At 42.5% G+C, this 18851-nt stretch overlaps 1 protein-coding gene across 1 annotated transcript in view; it reads right to left on the bottom strand.

Moving 5' to 3' along the window:
• The window catches only part of STK32B (serine/threonine kinase 32B), a 1635948-nt gene that overhangs the window by 1324018 nt on the left and 293079 nt on the right, over positions 1-18851 (bottom strand). Inside the window, exon 3 of the mRNA XM_069202951.1 lies at positions 6023-6174. Within this exon, the coding sequence (XP_069059052.1) occupies positions 6023-6174 (152 nt within the window). The remainder of the gene's footprint in view (positions 1-6022; positions 6175-18851) is intronic.

Raw genomic sequence — 18851 nt, 5'->3', positions numbered from 1 at the left:
TTCTTCTAGCAGGTACGGGGTGGGGGTTCTCTCCCTGGGACAATTGTTAAACAAATGTGGTCAAACAATGTATTTTAAAGGACAATTTTCACATAAATCTGCTTAAAAGCCATTGACTCTTGAAGGGCACTCATTAATTGCCCTTTTTTTGGATGCCAAACCAATGCAACTTTACTCTCCACTTGAACTGATCTAATTTGTTTTGAAAATGTGCAATATGTGCCCCCAAGTGTCATTAATTTCATCCATTGTTCCACTGCTAGCATTTTGTTTTGGGGGTCCGTCATATCCCCTTATGGCAGGAATTACACATAAAATGCCAGTGGCAGAATTCTGTCATTGATGGCATCCGTATACTTTGTGTGACCATATGTCAAAATATACATCTAGCTAACCAGGGCTAGCATTTTTTCATTGTTGCCTGCTCCCTTCGCAACCTATATGCCATGGTTATTCGCCCATATGCCAAGATTAGCTCCAGGGCGCCAACACCAGTATTTACCACAGGTGCCTCGCATCCCAAGAATGACATACCATGCCAGGGCTCTTTTTCCACAGATGCCTCTTAAGCCAGTAATTACCCCCTGTGTGTTAGAGAAAGAGGCAGACCCACAAGCATAAGATTCTCACACAGATATTCACACTTACTCATGCTCAGTTACATTAAGTCACTCACACGCATTATCACTCATGTTCATTCACACTTATCACTCACTCTTGTCCACACATTTGCACTTACACTCCCTCACACTTACTCCCCAACCTCATTCTCGTCCACACTTTTGCACTTACACTCTCAAAACCACACTCCCACAATCTCATCATCACCCACATTCTGAATTACACTCACAATCACTCATATTCACTGACAAAATTACTTGTGACCCAGGTCACTGGCAGAAGGCACAAATGGTTAGGACAAGAAAATTCCAGCTTACAGAATTGAAACTTGAAATCCAACTTTACCTTTAACAAGGACTTTAAATCTCAATCATTTTGAGTGTAAACAGCATATCTCTATTTACTCCCAATCCAAAGTTAGTACTTATTAAATGTGATAAGGTAACCCAGTATAAGTCAATGGGATACACCTTGCAACAGTGATAAATGACTTTAGGTGTATTTCACTGTGAGGACAAGTAATACTTAAGTGCCCATGTCCCACGTTTTAAATATAAAGCATTTGTCTTATTAGTCTTTATGGATTACCATAGGGGTAGGTTATTTTACCAGCTAACAATGGCAGTTTCACACTACACTACGGGGTACAGTGGAAGGCATGAGACCTGTTTTAATAGGCTACTTTAGTGGGCGGCAAAATGAGTGCTGCCGGCCCACCAGTAGCATTTCATATACAGGCTCTGGGTGCATGTAGTACCATTTGCTAGGGACATATAAGTGAAGTAAATGTACCAATCAGATAGATGCCAATTATAACATGGATTAGGTAGAGAGCACAATCATTTTAGCACTGGTGTGGCAAAATGCCACGAGCCCTAAAGGCAACAAAAAAGAATTAGGAATACAGACTGATTAACGTCCTTGCTTATAAAGCTGGCTTCATTCTAAAAGATAGTGCAGTTGCTTTAAGGTAAAAAAAAACAGATTTTCAGAGGGTTGCTTTTTCTGACACCTGTGCAACCTGTTTGCAATGGGATAGGAATTCTGAGTTGTATGGATTTTCCCACACCCCATCATTACCAGGTATAGTAGAGTCCGCACCCTTTGTTAAATTTTGGCAGACCGAATTTGCTATTATTTAAAAGGGCAAAAGAGTATGGTTTTTACAGCGACGTGAATTTTGGGGCGGTGAGCAACAAAATCTGTATTTTATTCCCTAAACTTAAAATAGGTGCAAATTATCTCACCTGATAAATTATAAACCCCAGAGTGTCTTAGTTTATCCAGTTCAATACATTGCACCTTCTCTCCGGCCTACTCCTAATCAGGTCCATTGCCTTAACTAGAGTAAAATGAATGACTTGTACTTGGCTTCTTTGGAGTGACAGAGAAGAGTTCTTAAATCTGGTTACAAGGGTTAGTCTCTGGGTTCTATTGACAATCGTTTCTGGACCATTTTTGAGAAGCTAAAAACAAGACACAATTTCATGGATGTGCCAATATACAGAACAATTCAGTACTGTGCATATGAGTTTCTGAGTTACAATTGCAAAATATTGTTGATCCATCTAAGGTTGAATCTGTTTAAATGTAACTGTATTGCAGTAGAAGCAGAGGTTTTCGCTAAACTTTTTAGGCTGTGATTACATTGTATACGAAATATGTACCATGGTTAATAAACGTTTTTAGGCAGATGCAAACCATAGGCATTGATGGGATCATTGTTTTCAGTAGTAGTGCGTGCAAGCAGTGACAGTTGGTGGAGTTTTATAATGGTGTATCTAGCATATGTGCCTCAGATAGGACCCTGTGTGTGAGTAAAAAGAAACTTTGGGAAAATAGTGCTAAATAGTGAATTTAACATCACCTTTTTTCATAGGTGGACTAAATATCCTGTGTGTTGAAGGGGCACTAATGAAAATCATTTTGAGAATGAAGGTGTTACCCTTAACAAAAAAGTATTTGAGAAAATTATGGGAAGAAATGCTCTTTTCTGGATACTCTTTTCCAAATTGTCTAAAGCAATATATGTCTTACAAGCAGTTAAAATGTCGGACTATGCATTTTTACATGGCCTAACATTCATCAAAACATATACAGACCTTTACTGGTATGATTTTGTCATCGTTTACCTTCCAAGTAGATTTTGAGAATCTGCATGAAAGGGGGAAGGTGGAACACTCACACAGGGCTTTTTTCAATGGAGACCTCCTGGCATTGCTGGAATAGTATCATTTTTTCCTGCTATTCCAGCAATGCATGAGTTGAGCGCCACAGCTGTGTCAGAATTTCCAACGCATCTGTGAAAATGTGCACCATTGATCTCTGTATTGTAAATACAGGGTATCCATGGTGTCATTGGTGGGTCGTAGGGCAGTGCAAGAAATTTGACAAATTGGACCAGATGCGTCAGATTCTTGTGAATGAGGGCCAAAAGGTCTACAAATCATAAATTTACATGGTATAGGCAGTAGTACCAGACACATCCCACAACAATGCTACTGTCCAATTCTACATGAACAAACCCCGGACGGATTCATAGAAACGTTTTCCGATACAGAGGAAGAAAGGTCTTCACTCATCATGAAACAACAACCAGTGAAGGATCAAAATGACCAATTACTCACTCCATACGGCATTAATTATCCCTTACATTTCAACTTTACATATAATTGTGAAATATAATTCCGACTTGTAATCATGTTTTCTGAACCATCAGTTTGCCAGTTTTGGAAAATAAAGATTTTTCATCATTCAATGCACATAATACTTGTTGGGTAAATGAGCTTCTCCAGAAAAGAACACAGCAATTTTTCCTCAAATGACGGATAATAATTTTTCACAAATTCACGTTACAGGCAGCAGCACCGGAAACATCGTACAACAATGCTATTGTTCCATTCTACAAGAACAGACCCCAGACAGAGTAGTGATTGATAGAAACTTTGGCCGTGGTGACACATGTGTACCCCAAGCACCGGCTTATTGTCTTCACCAAACTCTCACATGTATCAATGTCACACAAGGATATATTCTGCTTTTCAGTCCTATTTACCTCCATACTAAAATATCATATCAGGGATGCACATTTCAGAAAGACAAACACTACCGGCCATGTTACAGATATGTTTATCAGACGGCAGTCTTTAGTGATGGTGGCGCCCGGTGCAACAATCTTTTTGGAGCACCCCCTCAATAACCTCTGTCTCCACTGATGTGCATTACCACCTCCCAACAGTGTCCCGCACCTCTCCAGCCCTTTTACACACACTTCATACCAGGTGTCAGAGTACTTTACATCACCCAAACATTATACAGAAACAATGAATCATACGTGTAGGAAATGTCACACAAGACAGTGAGGATTACAAGGTGTAGGAATCACATGCCATCCATACTAGGAGGCAGTATATGTTATGAGTATTTGGTCTGGAGAAGCACAAACTCAGTATTTAAAACCTACTACAGTAGTTAGAAATGGCTTTGCTAATAATAATGTGTTTCTGTCCAAACAACCCTTTTTTAGCAACATTAGGATAACGAATGACTGGGGGAAAACATAATGTTCTTCTAACCTATACCTTGCAGTTTGCATGAGCCTCTTTGACAGTTCATAGGCCACTGTGCTATATTGGGATTGTAATGTATGACTTGCAAGCAATAAAAGGAACTTTGAGGAAACAAAGCAGTACCTACTGAGCTATTCACCTGTAATACAGTTCTGTGAGCTGCGTAGCACATGTTCTTTGTAGCAGGCACATTAACCCTCTGCACTACTTTATAATGAGCTAAAACTGCCACAAAAGAAACCGCTGATCTCTTTACAGCTGGAATATTAATCACCCCAGTTATCCTCACATTTTTAGTGCTGCCTGGAAGCTGCTGGACACAAAAGGAACTCTGCAGCAGATGCGTTTAAACCCATAAGTTATTTTTAAGCACAGCGTCCACAGGTGCAGGGGCACCGGGTCACACCGCCCTAGAGCTGGCCATGGCTCATCAGTACAAGCTCCTCGGCAACTATATAATTCACCAAATGCAAAAATGGCGAGCTAACATCATGCTAATCCGTAAATTTTTAATGTTAAGCGCTGTAGCGATTTCTATGAGCACGCTTGTAAAATGCTTAACAGTGAAAAGCATATGCTGTATGTCTGGGCTTCTTAAATATGTGGACACTACAAAGATATCTGGAAATCTATTATTAAAGAAGGCCTGCATGTCCAGATCACATCACATGGGACTGGGTTATTGAAACAACGTTCGCCTGCTTCTTCTGCGAACAGAGACCGCCACCGGCGCAGTTCTGAACCTCCGTCTGCAAACTAGATTGAAATGAAGACAGGAATTACTTACTACCCCCACTCCGGCTCCAAGCATAGGAATCACTATTCTGGGCGTTTGGGGAATTAGACTAATGCATCGTTAAGCAATGTTTTGTAAGTGATAAGTTGGGAATGGAAACATTGTCCTTGGTGACTATCTGGTAACTGTCATCCACCTAATGTATCCTCAAAAACACCTTATCCCACACAGTATCAGAAATATGGATGAAATACACAATCCTTCCACTCATCAGCAGCCTTGACCAACATCTCTTACTCATCTTCAAATGCCCCCTTATCCACTGGCACAAGCACCCTTGCGCTTACAAACACTAGTAAAGAGCACCAGGCCAGGCAAACTCACAAGAATCCATGGCCTCTAAATCTCGGAGTTGCCACAGAGTTACGTCCTGGACCTGCATGTAGCAGCCTCATGGTCAGCTCCGGCCACTCACTCCAGAGCCACAACAACAGCTAGGCACCCAGTAAAACCACTTTCACCAGCATCCTGCAAAGAGTTGCTCTCTGATGCTGCTGCAATGGTACACTTCTCTGCCACTGTGTGTGGTTAGCTCCTTGTCCACCATATCCACCACATGCAGGAAGTAGGAAAACACCGAGATCAAGGCACGTGCATGAGTTCTACTGTGCAGACGTGTTACATCTATATATTGTTAACTAAATTAAAATTCAATCAATGTAAATTACATTCTCTTTCCTGTTATGGTAATTCTTTTTACAACTACAACAGCAACATAAGATTTACCAAACAACATTGCTTTTCATACCACAAAACGTATACCAAAACTCAGCAGTCTTCAACAGTATCAAACTGCAACATAAAAATGGACCTATGAGTGTTTGGAAATGTAAAGGTGATAAAAAAATTCTCACTATGCAGCACACTAAACATAACGAAAATAATAATCATGAAGTTAATTTAACTGTGGCCATTGTTGAATCGGGAGTAAGATTCTTATATACCTCATTAATGACCTCGCCATAGCGCTATCTCAGAGTTCAGGAAGTTAGGCACACAGCAGTGCACGTGCTGGATAGAAAGGTACCGGACTCACCAGAGGTTCACTAGAAAAGGGTGCTCGAGGCCCTGCATGATCTGCAGCTCTCTGAAGACGTTCCGGACCTCATCTCTTTCAATGCACTTTTGCTTGTTCATGTATTTCATGGCATACATTTTCTTGGAATCTCTTTTCTGCACAATGCATACCTAGTAAACACGGAAAGACCAATTAGATAGATCAACTATTACAAATATGTTAAACTACTTTGGACAGCACAGTGGGTGATACATAAAGGCTAATCTATTAATTAAATTCTTCAAGGAGTGTTGTTCATTGTAGCCTTAATTCAAAGAAGCAGTGGATCAGTTGAGAGAACATTTTTATTTCAGAAGGAGCATTTATTTCATTTTAGACATTTGATATGGTGAAAACATGGCTCCAGGAAGTAGTTAAGGGTCCAATTCACAAACCTAAATTTATGGATGCGAAATTATGCACACCTAGATTTATTCCTATGTCTAGACATAAATATCTCCCTAAACGCAATGCTGGTGGTATGGTAGGCAAATAACATGTTCTAATCTCTTACAATGAATTCTGAATTTTGCATAGCATTTTGATTCTTTACAATTCATTTCTTGTTGTGTAGGATGTTGATCCCCTACATTCATTTCTTGTTGCATAATGCTCATATGGTACAGCTTTGAGTCTGACAATGCATGTTTTCAGACCCACTCTTTACATACAACTAAAACTATGGTATTAATTCTTTGAATATTTACATTGATGCAGCACTGGACCCTATTTCTAAATCAGGAGTCTAATGACTTTTCCACTCTGTTCCAAAGGGAGAGGAGACAATGCATCAAATTATTCTAATTAATTAAAGTGTAGCTCAATGGTCAAACATTCAATTCCAGAGACCAACTTATTGTTCAAAGGGCACTATTTCAGACTCAAAGTCAAACTTACATATATGAGTCTCAAAATCATAGCATAAATGTATAGAAAAACCAAAGGAGAATCAAAACATTGCACAATATGAAATTTAACTAACATGTATAAGACCACTAATTCAATAGCAATAATGCAAAAAATGAGGAATAAATAATTGATGCATTAAGTTTGATTCCACGTTTTCCTGCCTAACCACTTGATGTAAAATCCTAATATTCTATGGGGTTCAGGAAAGTAGTCAGCATGACAGAACTTCCATAGAAGCTTCCATCAAGAGAGGTATGGTGACATGAAGCCACTTAGAAATTATAGTTCAAGGTGCATCTAAGTAAGGTTCGCTCTCAGCTAAAGGCAAAGGGAATCTGAAGCTTACTGCTAACTAAACCACACTTAAACCTTGATTCTTCCAAGGGTGTTTTCATAGGTAACTAACTTTCCAAGTTCAAAAACATAATCAGAAATCAGAAGTGACTAATTGACATTTGAGCCTTCTGAAGTTTCAGCATCGACCTTGGTACACCATTGCGTGTTGGAATTTCACAAGAGTTACAGCTGCCAGACCAAGATACTCCTCTTGACTTCAGATTCTGACACCTGCAGCTTTAGGAAAATATTCAAAAAGGAAGCTTTATATTGAAGGTTAAAACACAAGAGACATATATAGGCCTTCACTCTGGCCAAGCTAATTAAGCATGAATCCACTTCCAAGTTATATAAATTCTATACGTCACTTATGAGGAATATATATCGATTATAAAGAATAATATTTCTAAAATACGCTAACATGAACATTCTTTCAGAACAATGATAAAATATGGCATACATAAAACATTGCATTCATCTGTGCACTTTACTTGTATGCTTCACCATGCACCACATTTAAATGAATATATTTCTTACATTAAGCAGAAAACAACCACCCCTTGATTTCCTGTTTCAAGAGACATAATGGCACAGCCAAGTTATGCTCTTTCAACCCTCCCTCTGACGACTTTTAGAGTCACAATAAATCCAATTCAGTCTTGATTAAGAGTCTTTAAAACCTGCTTGTTTTTGTCTTGACTCCTCCAAACGCTTCATATCATCTGAATATTTACAATGACTACCTTCCAATTCAACCTCTGCTCTCTCTACCTTCTGACCTCTCTGGATCTTCCTTCTCTGAAAGATTTTGGATTCAACCAACAAAACTATTCCCACTATTGAAATAATTAAAAATGGTCTCAACACAAAACCTACAATTCCACTTCCCAAATTCCCAAAACCACCTGCCTATAACAGACAATCTATCTCCAATTGCTTCCCATGCACCAGTTGCTTCCAACTCCTTCAAATACTTTGTCAAAGCTGAAATGTTGCAGATATACTTCTATAAATCCTTATTTTTATCCGGAAAAAAGGTACGACATTGTTAAACCTTCAGGATCCAGCAGACTCCACCCTCTTTCGCAAGCAACACATCTAACACAAGGCAGTTTTGTAAAACCATTGATCTTATCGCTACCATCTAAGGCCCTCATCCTGACCTTGGCGGGCGGCGGAGGCCGCCCGCCAAAGTCCCGCCGTCAGGTTACCGTTCCGCGGTCGAAAGACCGCGGCGGTAATTCTGACATTCCCGCGGGGCTGGCGGGTGGCCGCCTTCAGGCCGCCCGCCAGCCCAGCGGGAAAGAGGCTTCCATGATGAAGCCGGCTCGGAATCGAGCCGGCGGAGTGGAAGCTGTGCGACGGGTGCAGTTGCACCCGTCGCGTATTTCACTGTCTGCGCAGCAGACAGTGAAATACATTTAGGGGCCCTCTTACGGGGGCCCCTGCAGTGCCCATGCCAGTGGCATGGGCACTGCAGGGGCCCCCAGGGGCCCCGCGACCCCCCCTACCGCCATCCGGTTCCCGGCGGGCGGACCGCCGGGAACTGGATGGCGGTAGGGGGGGTCGGAATCCCCTCGGCGGCGCAGCAAGCTGCGCCGCCTTGGAGGATTCCAAGGGGCAGCGGAAAACCGGCGGGAGACCGCCGGTTTTCCTGCACTGACCGCGGCCAAAGCGCCGCGGTCAGAATGCCCTGCGGGGCACCGCCGGTCTGTCGGCGGTGCTCCCGCTGACCCTGGCCCCGGCGGTCTAAGACCGCCGGGGTTAGAATCACCCCCTAAGTGTTTACCGAAAACAAAGAATTTTCTGTGCCAATAGCCTGTTTATCCACTATCGTGGACAGCTTTATAATCTTCAGATCATTCAAAATCACTCCCACTGATGGAATCGATGCACCAAAATCGTTGGAAATAATACTGTTAGATAACATATAGATAACATGATAACATGTACCATGCCATCCTTTCAGCAACTTAAAATATGCATACTGACCACAAATAAAATAAACACCAGTAATTAAAGGATCCTTTCCATTAAAAAAAAAACACTCTTTCCTCTGACCTCAAAACCATGCTCACAATCACTCTTTCTTACGGACAGCAGATCTATATTGCTCTAGTCAATGTGTATACACATTTTCCCTTTATGCTGCCAGTCTAAAGTTAAAGCTGGTAAATTCCCTTTCACTTGATGTTCTATTTCTTGCAAAATCTTTATCTGTTTTGGATTTAGTTGCTAATTCCCTCCTTCGGTGTTCCACTAAATTAAAAAATGTATTTTCTCTTTCAGTAATTGTCTCTATGTGCTTATGCAGTGTCTAAAGTGTTAGAAAATATTTTGCTGCAATCGCTGCACCTTTAAAATACGAGCTCTTATTCAGGTGCTTAAACAAAAGATTTTCTGGCAACATAATCATAATTCAAAAAATAATATTGAAAACTTCCCTCACTGTAAAATATACTCAGTAGCAAACTACAAGAAATATCATATGTTAACAGAATGTGATGATATGTGATACCTTCTGACACAGAAGCAGGTAGCTACGTACAGTCATAGCAGTCCCTAGCATTAATTGTATTTACATATTCATACAGCAGCTTAAAATATACGTTGTCTGAATAATCTAATCCAGACTGATCTAAGAGTCTGTGGCGAAGCACTAGGAGATAACTTCTTTTCTTCAGAATGTATAGAGGAAAACACTCCTATTAGCAACACTATTAATACTACAATGGAAATAAGCAAAAAAGCATGTATCTACTCCTATTTTCTTTATTTGGTTACGATACATCGTAGAATCAGATCTCTTATCAAACAAGTACTGCAGCAGCAAAGTATAACTTTGTTGGTTTCACCAATGAGAACATCAACAGGGTTCAAAGTTTGTTAAGCAACAACATGTAAGTCTTTGTGAGACTTCCGAAGCCCTACTCCGTGTTCTTCTGAATGACAACCCTCTTTCAAGATACAACTCAACCACAATGTTCAGTTCGTGGAGGTTCAGCTCAACCTGTATGTTCATTCCAACATTCCCAGAACTCTTTATCTGTGACTGTGTCATTCGCAAAGTAAGTTCACTCTGGCGAAGAATATCTATGATGAGGCACTCTTGTTCGCTTTGATCATCTTAGTACCCACAGCTTCGTTGTCACTTTCACTCAGATCTGAGCTTTCAGTTTCTTCAGCAATCGTTGGTGGCATGCAGTGTTTAGGAAAACTCACCTTCCCTCTTTCCTTCCTTCTGGGATAACGGTCTCCATCTTCCACTCACTCTCTTCCAGCACTAGTTCTTTCTTCAGGGTCTGATTCTAAGTCCAACTCATTCACCACAGGACAAAGTATGATTGTCTCTGTTTTGGTCTCAGACATTACTTGTTAAAGACCCCTTCAGAATGACCAAGTGCTGTTTCTTTCTCAGTTTGGTCCCCAGCAGCCTATCTGTCCTGCTCTTGCGGTCTCTCTCGCACCACTGGTTTTCTTGGAAACTGCACTGTTGTGTTGAGCGGACACTCAACTCTGCGAGTGTGGGAAGTGTGTATCTAGTTGGGGAGACCTCTACACTTTACAGCAGTTGTCGTCACTAGGATCACCTGGTAAGGCCCACGCCATGGAGGTTCTAAACATGTCTTTCTGACATGTTTCTTCACCAAGACACAGTCATCGGGATTGTTGTCATGGCATTGTTCTTGATGCAGAAGTGTTGTAGCTGCTCTAACCTGATAAGACACAGAATGCACCACATCACCTAGTCCTTTACAATAGTCTAGTACTATATCATCAGTAATATTCAGAAGTGCATTTTCAGGAATTAGTGACAGAATCATCGCTCTCCCCATTATGATCCAGTCCAGTCTTTCGATCAGGTTCACTCCGCAGACTCATTAGCACAAGAGGCAGAGCATCAGGCTATTTCAATGACATTGAAGCACCCACTTTTGTCAGTCTGAATTTCAACATGTAATTCACCTGCTGCACAAGACCGAAAGCCTCAGGTCTTTAACTGCAACGAAATTGCTGCTCCCAAAGCTGCACACAACAATTGCAGGACCTCATTGTTGAAATGAGTTCCTAGATCTGATTTCACAGAGGTTGGGATACCAAACCTAGGAATGAGTTCACTCAGCAACTATTTAGCTGCAGTGAGACTATCATTTTGCCTAATTGGGTAAGCCTCCAAGCAACGGAAAAGACACACACAACATCCAAAACATATCTCAATCCATTGATCACAGGCATCTCAAGGAAATCCATTTGTATGCTGTTAAAAGGTCCTCCTGGTCTTCCTGTGTGACTCAGTGTAGCTGCAGTTCTTTTTCCAACATTGTTCTGTTGACACACAACACATCTATGACACAACGCTTCAGCCATCAACCTGAATTTAGGGTTGAGTCAAGTCTGTCTAAACAATGTTACCATGGCATCCATTCCAAAATCAGCTGGGCCATGGAAATGTCTAGCCTTAAGGGTTAACAGGCTATTTGGCAACACCGGTCATCCATCAATTGAAACCCAAATGTCATCATCTCTCTTGACACAACCTGATCTCACCCAACTTTGTTGTTCCTCCGCTTCTTTCCTACATCCAAGGTATCAACTGTTGTTAACAAGAGGCTAAAGTTAGTCCCATCCATTCCTTTATCTGTGAATTCACAAACATTATGTCCACAGTATTTTGTGAACTTGTCAGTACACCTATTGCCCAAAGTCACATAATCATCCCCAGAACGATGTGCAGAGCACGTAACCACTGTGATCAGCTAAGGCAATTGTAGTGTGTCAAAGGAGTTTGTCACTTGTTCATCCAGAAGATGTCATAAAGCCTTGCTGAGACCACAATTGTCAGAAGTCGTGAATGACACCAACGCTGTACTGGCTATCGGTCAATATTGTCACTTTCAATTTACCGGAAACACAACATGCACTAGTTCAATTCTGTTACTTGGACAGAGAATGTTCCTTGAAGCCGATAAGCTTCATCAACTCCGGAAAGAGTAAAGACAGCATAAGCTACTCTCAGTGGCTGACACCAGGTAGGGGTTTGAAAAATCTTTCGGTGCATTGCACCAGAGGATTTTAAAAAAATGTAAATACCTCTTGGGAGACACAGAAGAGCTTCTGTGTTTCCCCCGCCCCTTTGTGACATCAGCGTGCTGCGATGCACGCTGACGTCAGAATTTGTTTTCCCACCAGAGCAGGAAGCAGAGATAAGGCCGCTTCATGCTCCGGTGGGGAAAATTGGCCCAAACGTGTCTCCCCACTATTTGGGAAGGCCTTGTTTGAAAGAGGAGATTCTCCCCTATATATATATATATATATATATGATCACTTTTGTCAATGCATGTGTGGTTTCCCTGGGGGCTACGGTGGGCACCTAGGGAAATGACACCCACATATAAAAGTGATCTCTCTCTCTCTCTCTCTCTCTCTCTCTCTATATATATATAAATATATATATATATATATATATGTATATATATATTGTAGCGCTTTTAGGCAGCAATAAAAATGACAAACTAACTCTTGTGATTATGTTTCTGCATAAAAAGGATTTGACTTTAGTCGAGCGGCAGTTTTGATGCCATAAGTAGTGCAGAAGGTTTAGATGCCTACTGCAAAGATCAAATCTATATTTTATGTGAATAGCTTAGTGGATTAGTAAAGCCAGCCATTACCTGTGCTATAATATAAATGAAATGTATGTGCAAGGGTGGATATGGAGAGATGAAGGGCACTTTTGCTGGGTGGTAGTGAGGGAATCCTAGGAGGGGGTCATGTGAGTGGGAGCACCAATAATGATTGTTGAACTGTGTGCCAATGGCGCTAAAGACTGTGACAACTGGTATGTGACAAGGTGAAGTAATAGTGTGTATTTTATGTTTTTTGGAGAGTCTTGAGAGAACATGCTGATTGAGGGAAGAAGAGAAGGTAAGGTGACCTTTGCTGTTGCACACATCACACATACACCCACAAGCAATTTTGTGACTGTCTATGTAGACTAGTGTTTAAGAGCGAGAGTTTAGCCAGTAGCAGAGATGGCATCTCGTTGGATGACTGTTGCTCAAGCCTTAACTCAGTTTATAGAGGACAGCTCTGACGTAGGATCAGAGACTAAGACAGTAGATACTGAGACAGCATCTGAGGGATAGGACAATGGCGCAGTCTCTGGGAGTGATTTTTCAGTCCAAAGAGTTCCATCCGACAAATCCTCTTCCAGTGTTTCTGAGGGAGGTGATGAGGACTGTCCTGCTGTCCCTTCGCAAGCACAGTCTGTGCAACGGGACAAAAGCGGGCTAGCCCAGACCAGAAAGCAGGTGTATGCAGCAGCAAGCACAGAGAGAGTGCTCTCTTGGGAGCCCCCAATTTAGTTCAGCCCCAAATCCCACCGCCCAAATCGTATTGTGGAGACATCACAGAAAAACCTGGTTATGTAGGAAGGCACCTGCGTTTTTGGTCCTGGGATCGGCGGCCATACAGGGAAACCTACCAGACCCAGAAATTTCTGATAACTAGACACCCTGGAAAGTCCATAGAGCAGTGGCTTGTGCGGATTCCCCAAAGGTTTCTTACCCAGAATACCCTGCAAAGGTGAAATGTTGAATAAAAACTCTATTTTTCTTCCATTTCTGTCACACAAACTACAGGAATATGCTGGGATCCACAAAATCCCTACAACCCAGTGTTTCCCCACTTGTCCTGATAAAAACGTTACCCCACTTGAGTGCCTGTACCTAGTGCCTGTGTCTGGAATGGATCACCCCATGGTCAACAGTTGCCCTCATGTAAGGACTAACATTGACCGTTCTGTGATCCATTCCTGACACGGGCACTAGGCCTACCCACAAAAGTCAGATACCATTTTTATCAGGAGACCTGGGGGAATGCTGGGTGGAAGGAAATTTGTGGCTCCTCTCAGATTTCAGAACTTTCTATCATCGAAATGTGAAGAAAAACTGTTTTTTTTTGCCAAATTCTGAGGTTTGCAAAGAATTCTAGGTAACAGAACCTGATGAGAGCGCCACAAGTTACCCCATCCTGGGTTCCCCTAGGTGTCTAATTTTCAAAAACACACAGGTTTGGTAGGTTGTCCTAGGTGCCGGCTGAGCTAGAGGCCAAAATCCACAGCGAGGCACTTTGCAAAAAAACAGGTCAGTTTTCTTCAGAAAATGTGATGTGTCTATGTTGTGTTTTGGGGCATTTCCTGTTGCGGGCACTAGGCCTACACATACAAGTGAGGTACCATTTTTATCTGGAGACTTGGGGGAATGCTAGCTGGAAGGACATTTGTGGCTCCTCTCAGATTCCAGAACTTTCTATCACCAAAATTTGAGGTTTGGAAAGGATTCTGGGTAACGGAATCCGGTGAGAGCCCCAAAAGTCACCCCATCCTGGATTGCCCTATGTGTCTAGTTTTCAAAGTTTTCAAAAATGCACAGGTTTGGTAGGTTTCCCTAGGTTCCAGCTGAGCTAGAGGCCAAAATCCACAGCTAGGCACTTTCCAAAAAACACGTCAAATTTTCAATGTAAAAATGTGATGTGTTCATGTTGCATTTCCTCTCGCAGGCATTAGGCCTACACACACAAGTGAGGTACCATTTTTATCGGGAGACTTGCGGGAACACAGAAAACAAGAACAAGTGTAATTGCCCCTTGTCTTTCTCTACATTTTTTCCTTCCAAATGTAAGACAGTGTGTAAAAAAGACATCTATTTGAGAAATGTCCTGTAATTCAGTGCTAGTCTGGGGAATTCAGAAATGTGCAAATAACCACTGCTTCTCAACATCTTATCGTGTGCCAATTTTACAAGGTGCAGCTCCTTTATTGGCTCTGGGTACCTAGGGTTCTTGATGAACCTACAAGCCTTATATATCCCTACATCCAGAAGAGTCCAGCAGATGTAACGGTGTATTGCTTTAAAAAATCTGGCATAGCTGGAAAAAGTTACAGGGTAAAACGTGGATAAAAATGGCTCTTTTTTCACATCAATTTCAATATATTTTTATTTCAGCTGTTATTTTCTGTAGGAAACCCTTGTAGGATCTACACAAATGACCCCTTGCTGCATTTGGAACTTTTCAGGAATGTTTAGCTGTCCAGGACCCAGTATTGGTTTCACACCCATTTCTGTCACTAACTGGAAAGAGGCTGAAAGCACAAAAAGTAGTAAAAAGGGGGTATGTCTCAGTAAAATGCCAAAATTGTGTTGAGAAATGTGGTTTCCTGATTAAGGTCTGCCTGTTCCTGAAAACTGGGAAGCTGGCAATTTTAGCACTGCAAACCCTTTGTTGATGCAATTTTCAGGGAAAAAATCACAAGTATTCTTCTGCAGCCCTGTTTTCCCATTTGTTTGAAAAAATCTAAATTGTCATTGTACTTTGGCTAATTTCTTGATCTCCTTCAGGGGAACTCACAAAGTCTGGGTACCCCTAGAAACCCTAGGATATTGGAAAAACAAGACGCAAATTTGGCATGGGTAGCTTATGTGGACAAAAAGTTATGAGGGCCTAAGTGCAAACTGCCCCAAATAGCCAACAAAAGGCCTGGCACCTGAGGGGAAAAGGCCTGGCTGCGAAGGGGTTAAACCCATGCGGCAGCTGAAAGAGCAGAGGAGGGTGGCGACCTTTTAAGCAGTAGGGCAATCAGGCGGACGGACTGAAAAACCCTAGTGAGGCACCCGCATAATTCTTAGACCTCTGGAGCTTGCTGGAAAAATGGGGAGCAAATAAGATCACCCCCCGTTTTCACTTGCCTGTCTTCAATATAGCGACACCTGTACTGTGTTCATGATATTAAACTGCTAATTAGGCAACTCACAATTGTTTCCTCACATGAAGTACTCAATGGCCAAACATGAGGAACCAGAGACACCCCACTAGTTCAGACCTTCAGCTCAAGAATAACCCAGCTTCATCCCTCCCTGACTTTAAGATGAAGATGGGTCTATTTGCGGAGGTACTTGCAGAGTACCACTTGACAATTACAGTAGATAGGATACATCGATTGGGGCCTCAGGCTGGTGGAGGAAGTGGCCGCCCTCAATATGTACTGGTGAAACTACACTCCTTCAAGGCAATCCTCTAAGCAGTGAGGAAGAAGGACGAAATCTCTTTCCCTGGTGCCACATGCTCTCTTTATCAAGACATAGCTCCAGCTACACTGAGTCACAGACTCCAACCATGACCCATCACAGACAAATTAAGGCAAGACAACAGCAGGTACAGATGGACATACCAATTTGGCTTGACATTTCAATACCAGAACAAGCCTCATCACGCTATAGGCCTCTCAACTGCTGCGACAATCTTGGGTATCCCACTTCCCGATACCAAACAACAGGAAGAAAATGCTGGTACTCAGAACAGGAACCAATTCAGAAACGTGGAGAAGAGTCTATGGCTTTCTCAACGGTGCACTAGAATCCAGAGGGAACGCTGAGGGATCACCACTTTCTGCTTTTCATCGATGAACGAGAGCTGTCCAAGGAAGAACCCCCTCTGAGAGGTGGAAATCAGGGACTTATTTTACAAATTAACTAGACCATGCTTGCATCCCCTACTTATCTACTCTCCTGTCTAGAGGAGGGCAGGACCACAGAAAATATAAATCCAGACATGGTAAGAAGGTAGAAATGCCACAACCTGGGGTGACTAGAGTGCCCTTATGCCCGGCAAACATTAATGCTCTGCTTGTTTGGGGACACATTGTCCTATTACTTATTTCTGCATTTCTATTTGTATGTTTTTTTGGTACAGTGAGATCATGGCGTCATGATGGGGAGGAAAGGAGGTGGAGGGATGGAGGGCAACCCATTTGCACTTGTCGAGCTGGGGCGGAGAAGGGAAAGAGGGATACAGGTACAGCATTATGTAGAATCATGTTATTGATTGTATATTCCTTGAACCTCAATGGTAATCACTGCACTTTCATGAAATGTTAAAGGCCTCAATTCATCAGCCAAACAACATAAACTGGGGAACTGTGGGCCAGATGTAGCAAACTTTTGCGAGTCGCAAATGGCCCGATCCACAATTTGCGACCCCGCAAAATCGGAAATGGGATGCAAAAATCCCATTTCCGAATCGCAAAATGCAACGCGAGCCATTACCGACTCGCAAAAATAGCGACCCCATTTTGCGACCCGCAAATAGGAAGTCGCAATTTGCGAGTCGCAAACCATATGAAATAGCCACTCGCAAATTGCGACTAGTCGCAAAAAGCCCATTTTGCACTTCCAATTTACCACTAACTCAGAGCAGGTGGTAACCATAACCAAAGTGTAAAAGGGGACCCAGAAGGCACCTGGGCCACTCAAGATGGCAGAGATATATGTGATAGCAAGGAGGAGGAGAGCCCACGCCGCACAGCAGATGAGGAGGAGGAGCCAGAGACAGGAGAAGATATACAGAACCAGACAGACACTTTTCCAACAAACTGAGGAGGAGATATATGATAAATACAGACTTAGCAGTGCAGCAATACTAGATTTAATAGATTTACTCAATCCGCAGCTTCAACACCAGACTGTGCGCAGCAGCGCCATCCCCACACATGTGCAAATGCTATGCTCACTGCACCTCTTGGCCTCGGGTAGCTATCAGGGGGTCATTGCCGTGGCAGGTGGGGTATCCCAAAGTGCACTCTCACGGTTCTTCAGAGCATTCCTAGATGCCATACTCACACACATGTCCAGATACATATACCTACCCAGGAATAAGGCAGAAATCAACAGCACCAAGTTGGAATTCTACAGGATTGCCAACTTCCCGCATGTAATAGGGTGTGTAGACGGGACACATATACAAATATGCCCTCCTGCAAATCTGGAATATCTGTTCCGCAACCGGAAGTGTACCCACTCACTGAACATCCAGGTGGTATGTGACTCCCATTATGTTATCACTGACTTGGTAGCCAAATTTCCAGGGAGTACACATGACTCTTACATTTTCAGGCACAGTGGGATACACCAACGCCTAGAACGTGGGGAGTTTGGAGACGGATATCTCCTAGGTATAGCTGAATACACCTTGCAGACATACACACAGGTCAATGTGGAACCCATCTATGCCCAGCTAACATTGTACATTTTGTGCCAAACAGGTGACAGTGCATATGCACTACGACCATGGATACTTACCCTGTACTTAACACCCAGCAATGATACAGAGAGCCGATACAACAGTGCACATAGGAGGACCCAAAATATTATAGAGAGGACCTTTGGACTGTTGAAGGCAAGATTCAGATGCCTCCACAGAAGTGGAGGTGCCCTCCAGTATGCCCCAATAACAGCATTCAAGATCGTTGGCGCATGCGCTATACTGCACAACATTGCCACCAGATGTGGGCTACCTCTCACCCCAGAAGACCCAGATTCGGAGGATGACGAGCAAGAGCTACCACATCGCCATCATGGGGATAGAAGCATTGCAAATCAAGGCAGACACAGGACCACATTGCAAACCAATAGTTAGGAAGGTACGTGGTAACTGTCACCACACACACGAATGTCACACACAAAGAGTCCAGGTGTGAAGTGGAACAAACAGGAACTTTAATGATGTG

This window comes from Pleurodeles waltl, chromosome 1_2 (assembly GCF_031143425.1).
Source record: "Pleurodeles waltl isolate 20211129_DDA chromosome 1_2, aPleWal1.hap1.20221129, whole genome shotgun sequence".
In the NCBI taxonomy this organism is placed as follows: Eukaryota; Metazoa; Chordata; class Amphibia; order Caudata; family Salamandridae; genus Pleurodeles; species Pleurodeles waltl.
This window is presented reverse-complemented; position numbering and strand designations above follow the sequence as displayed.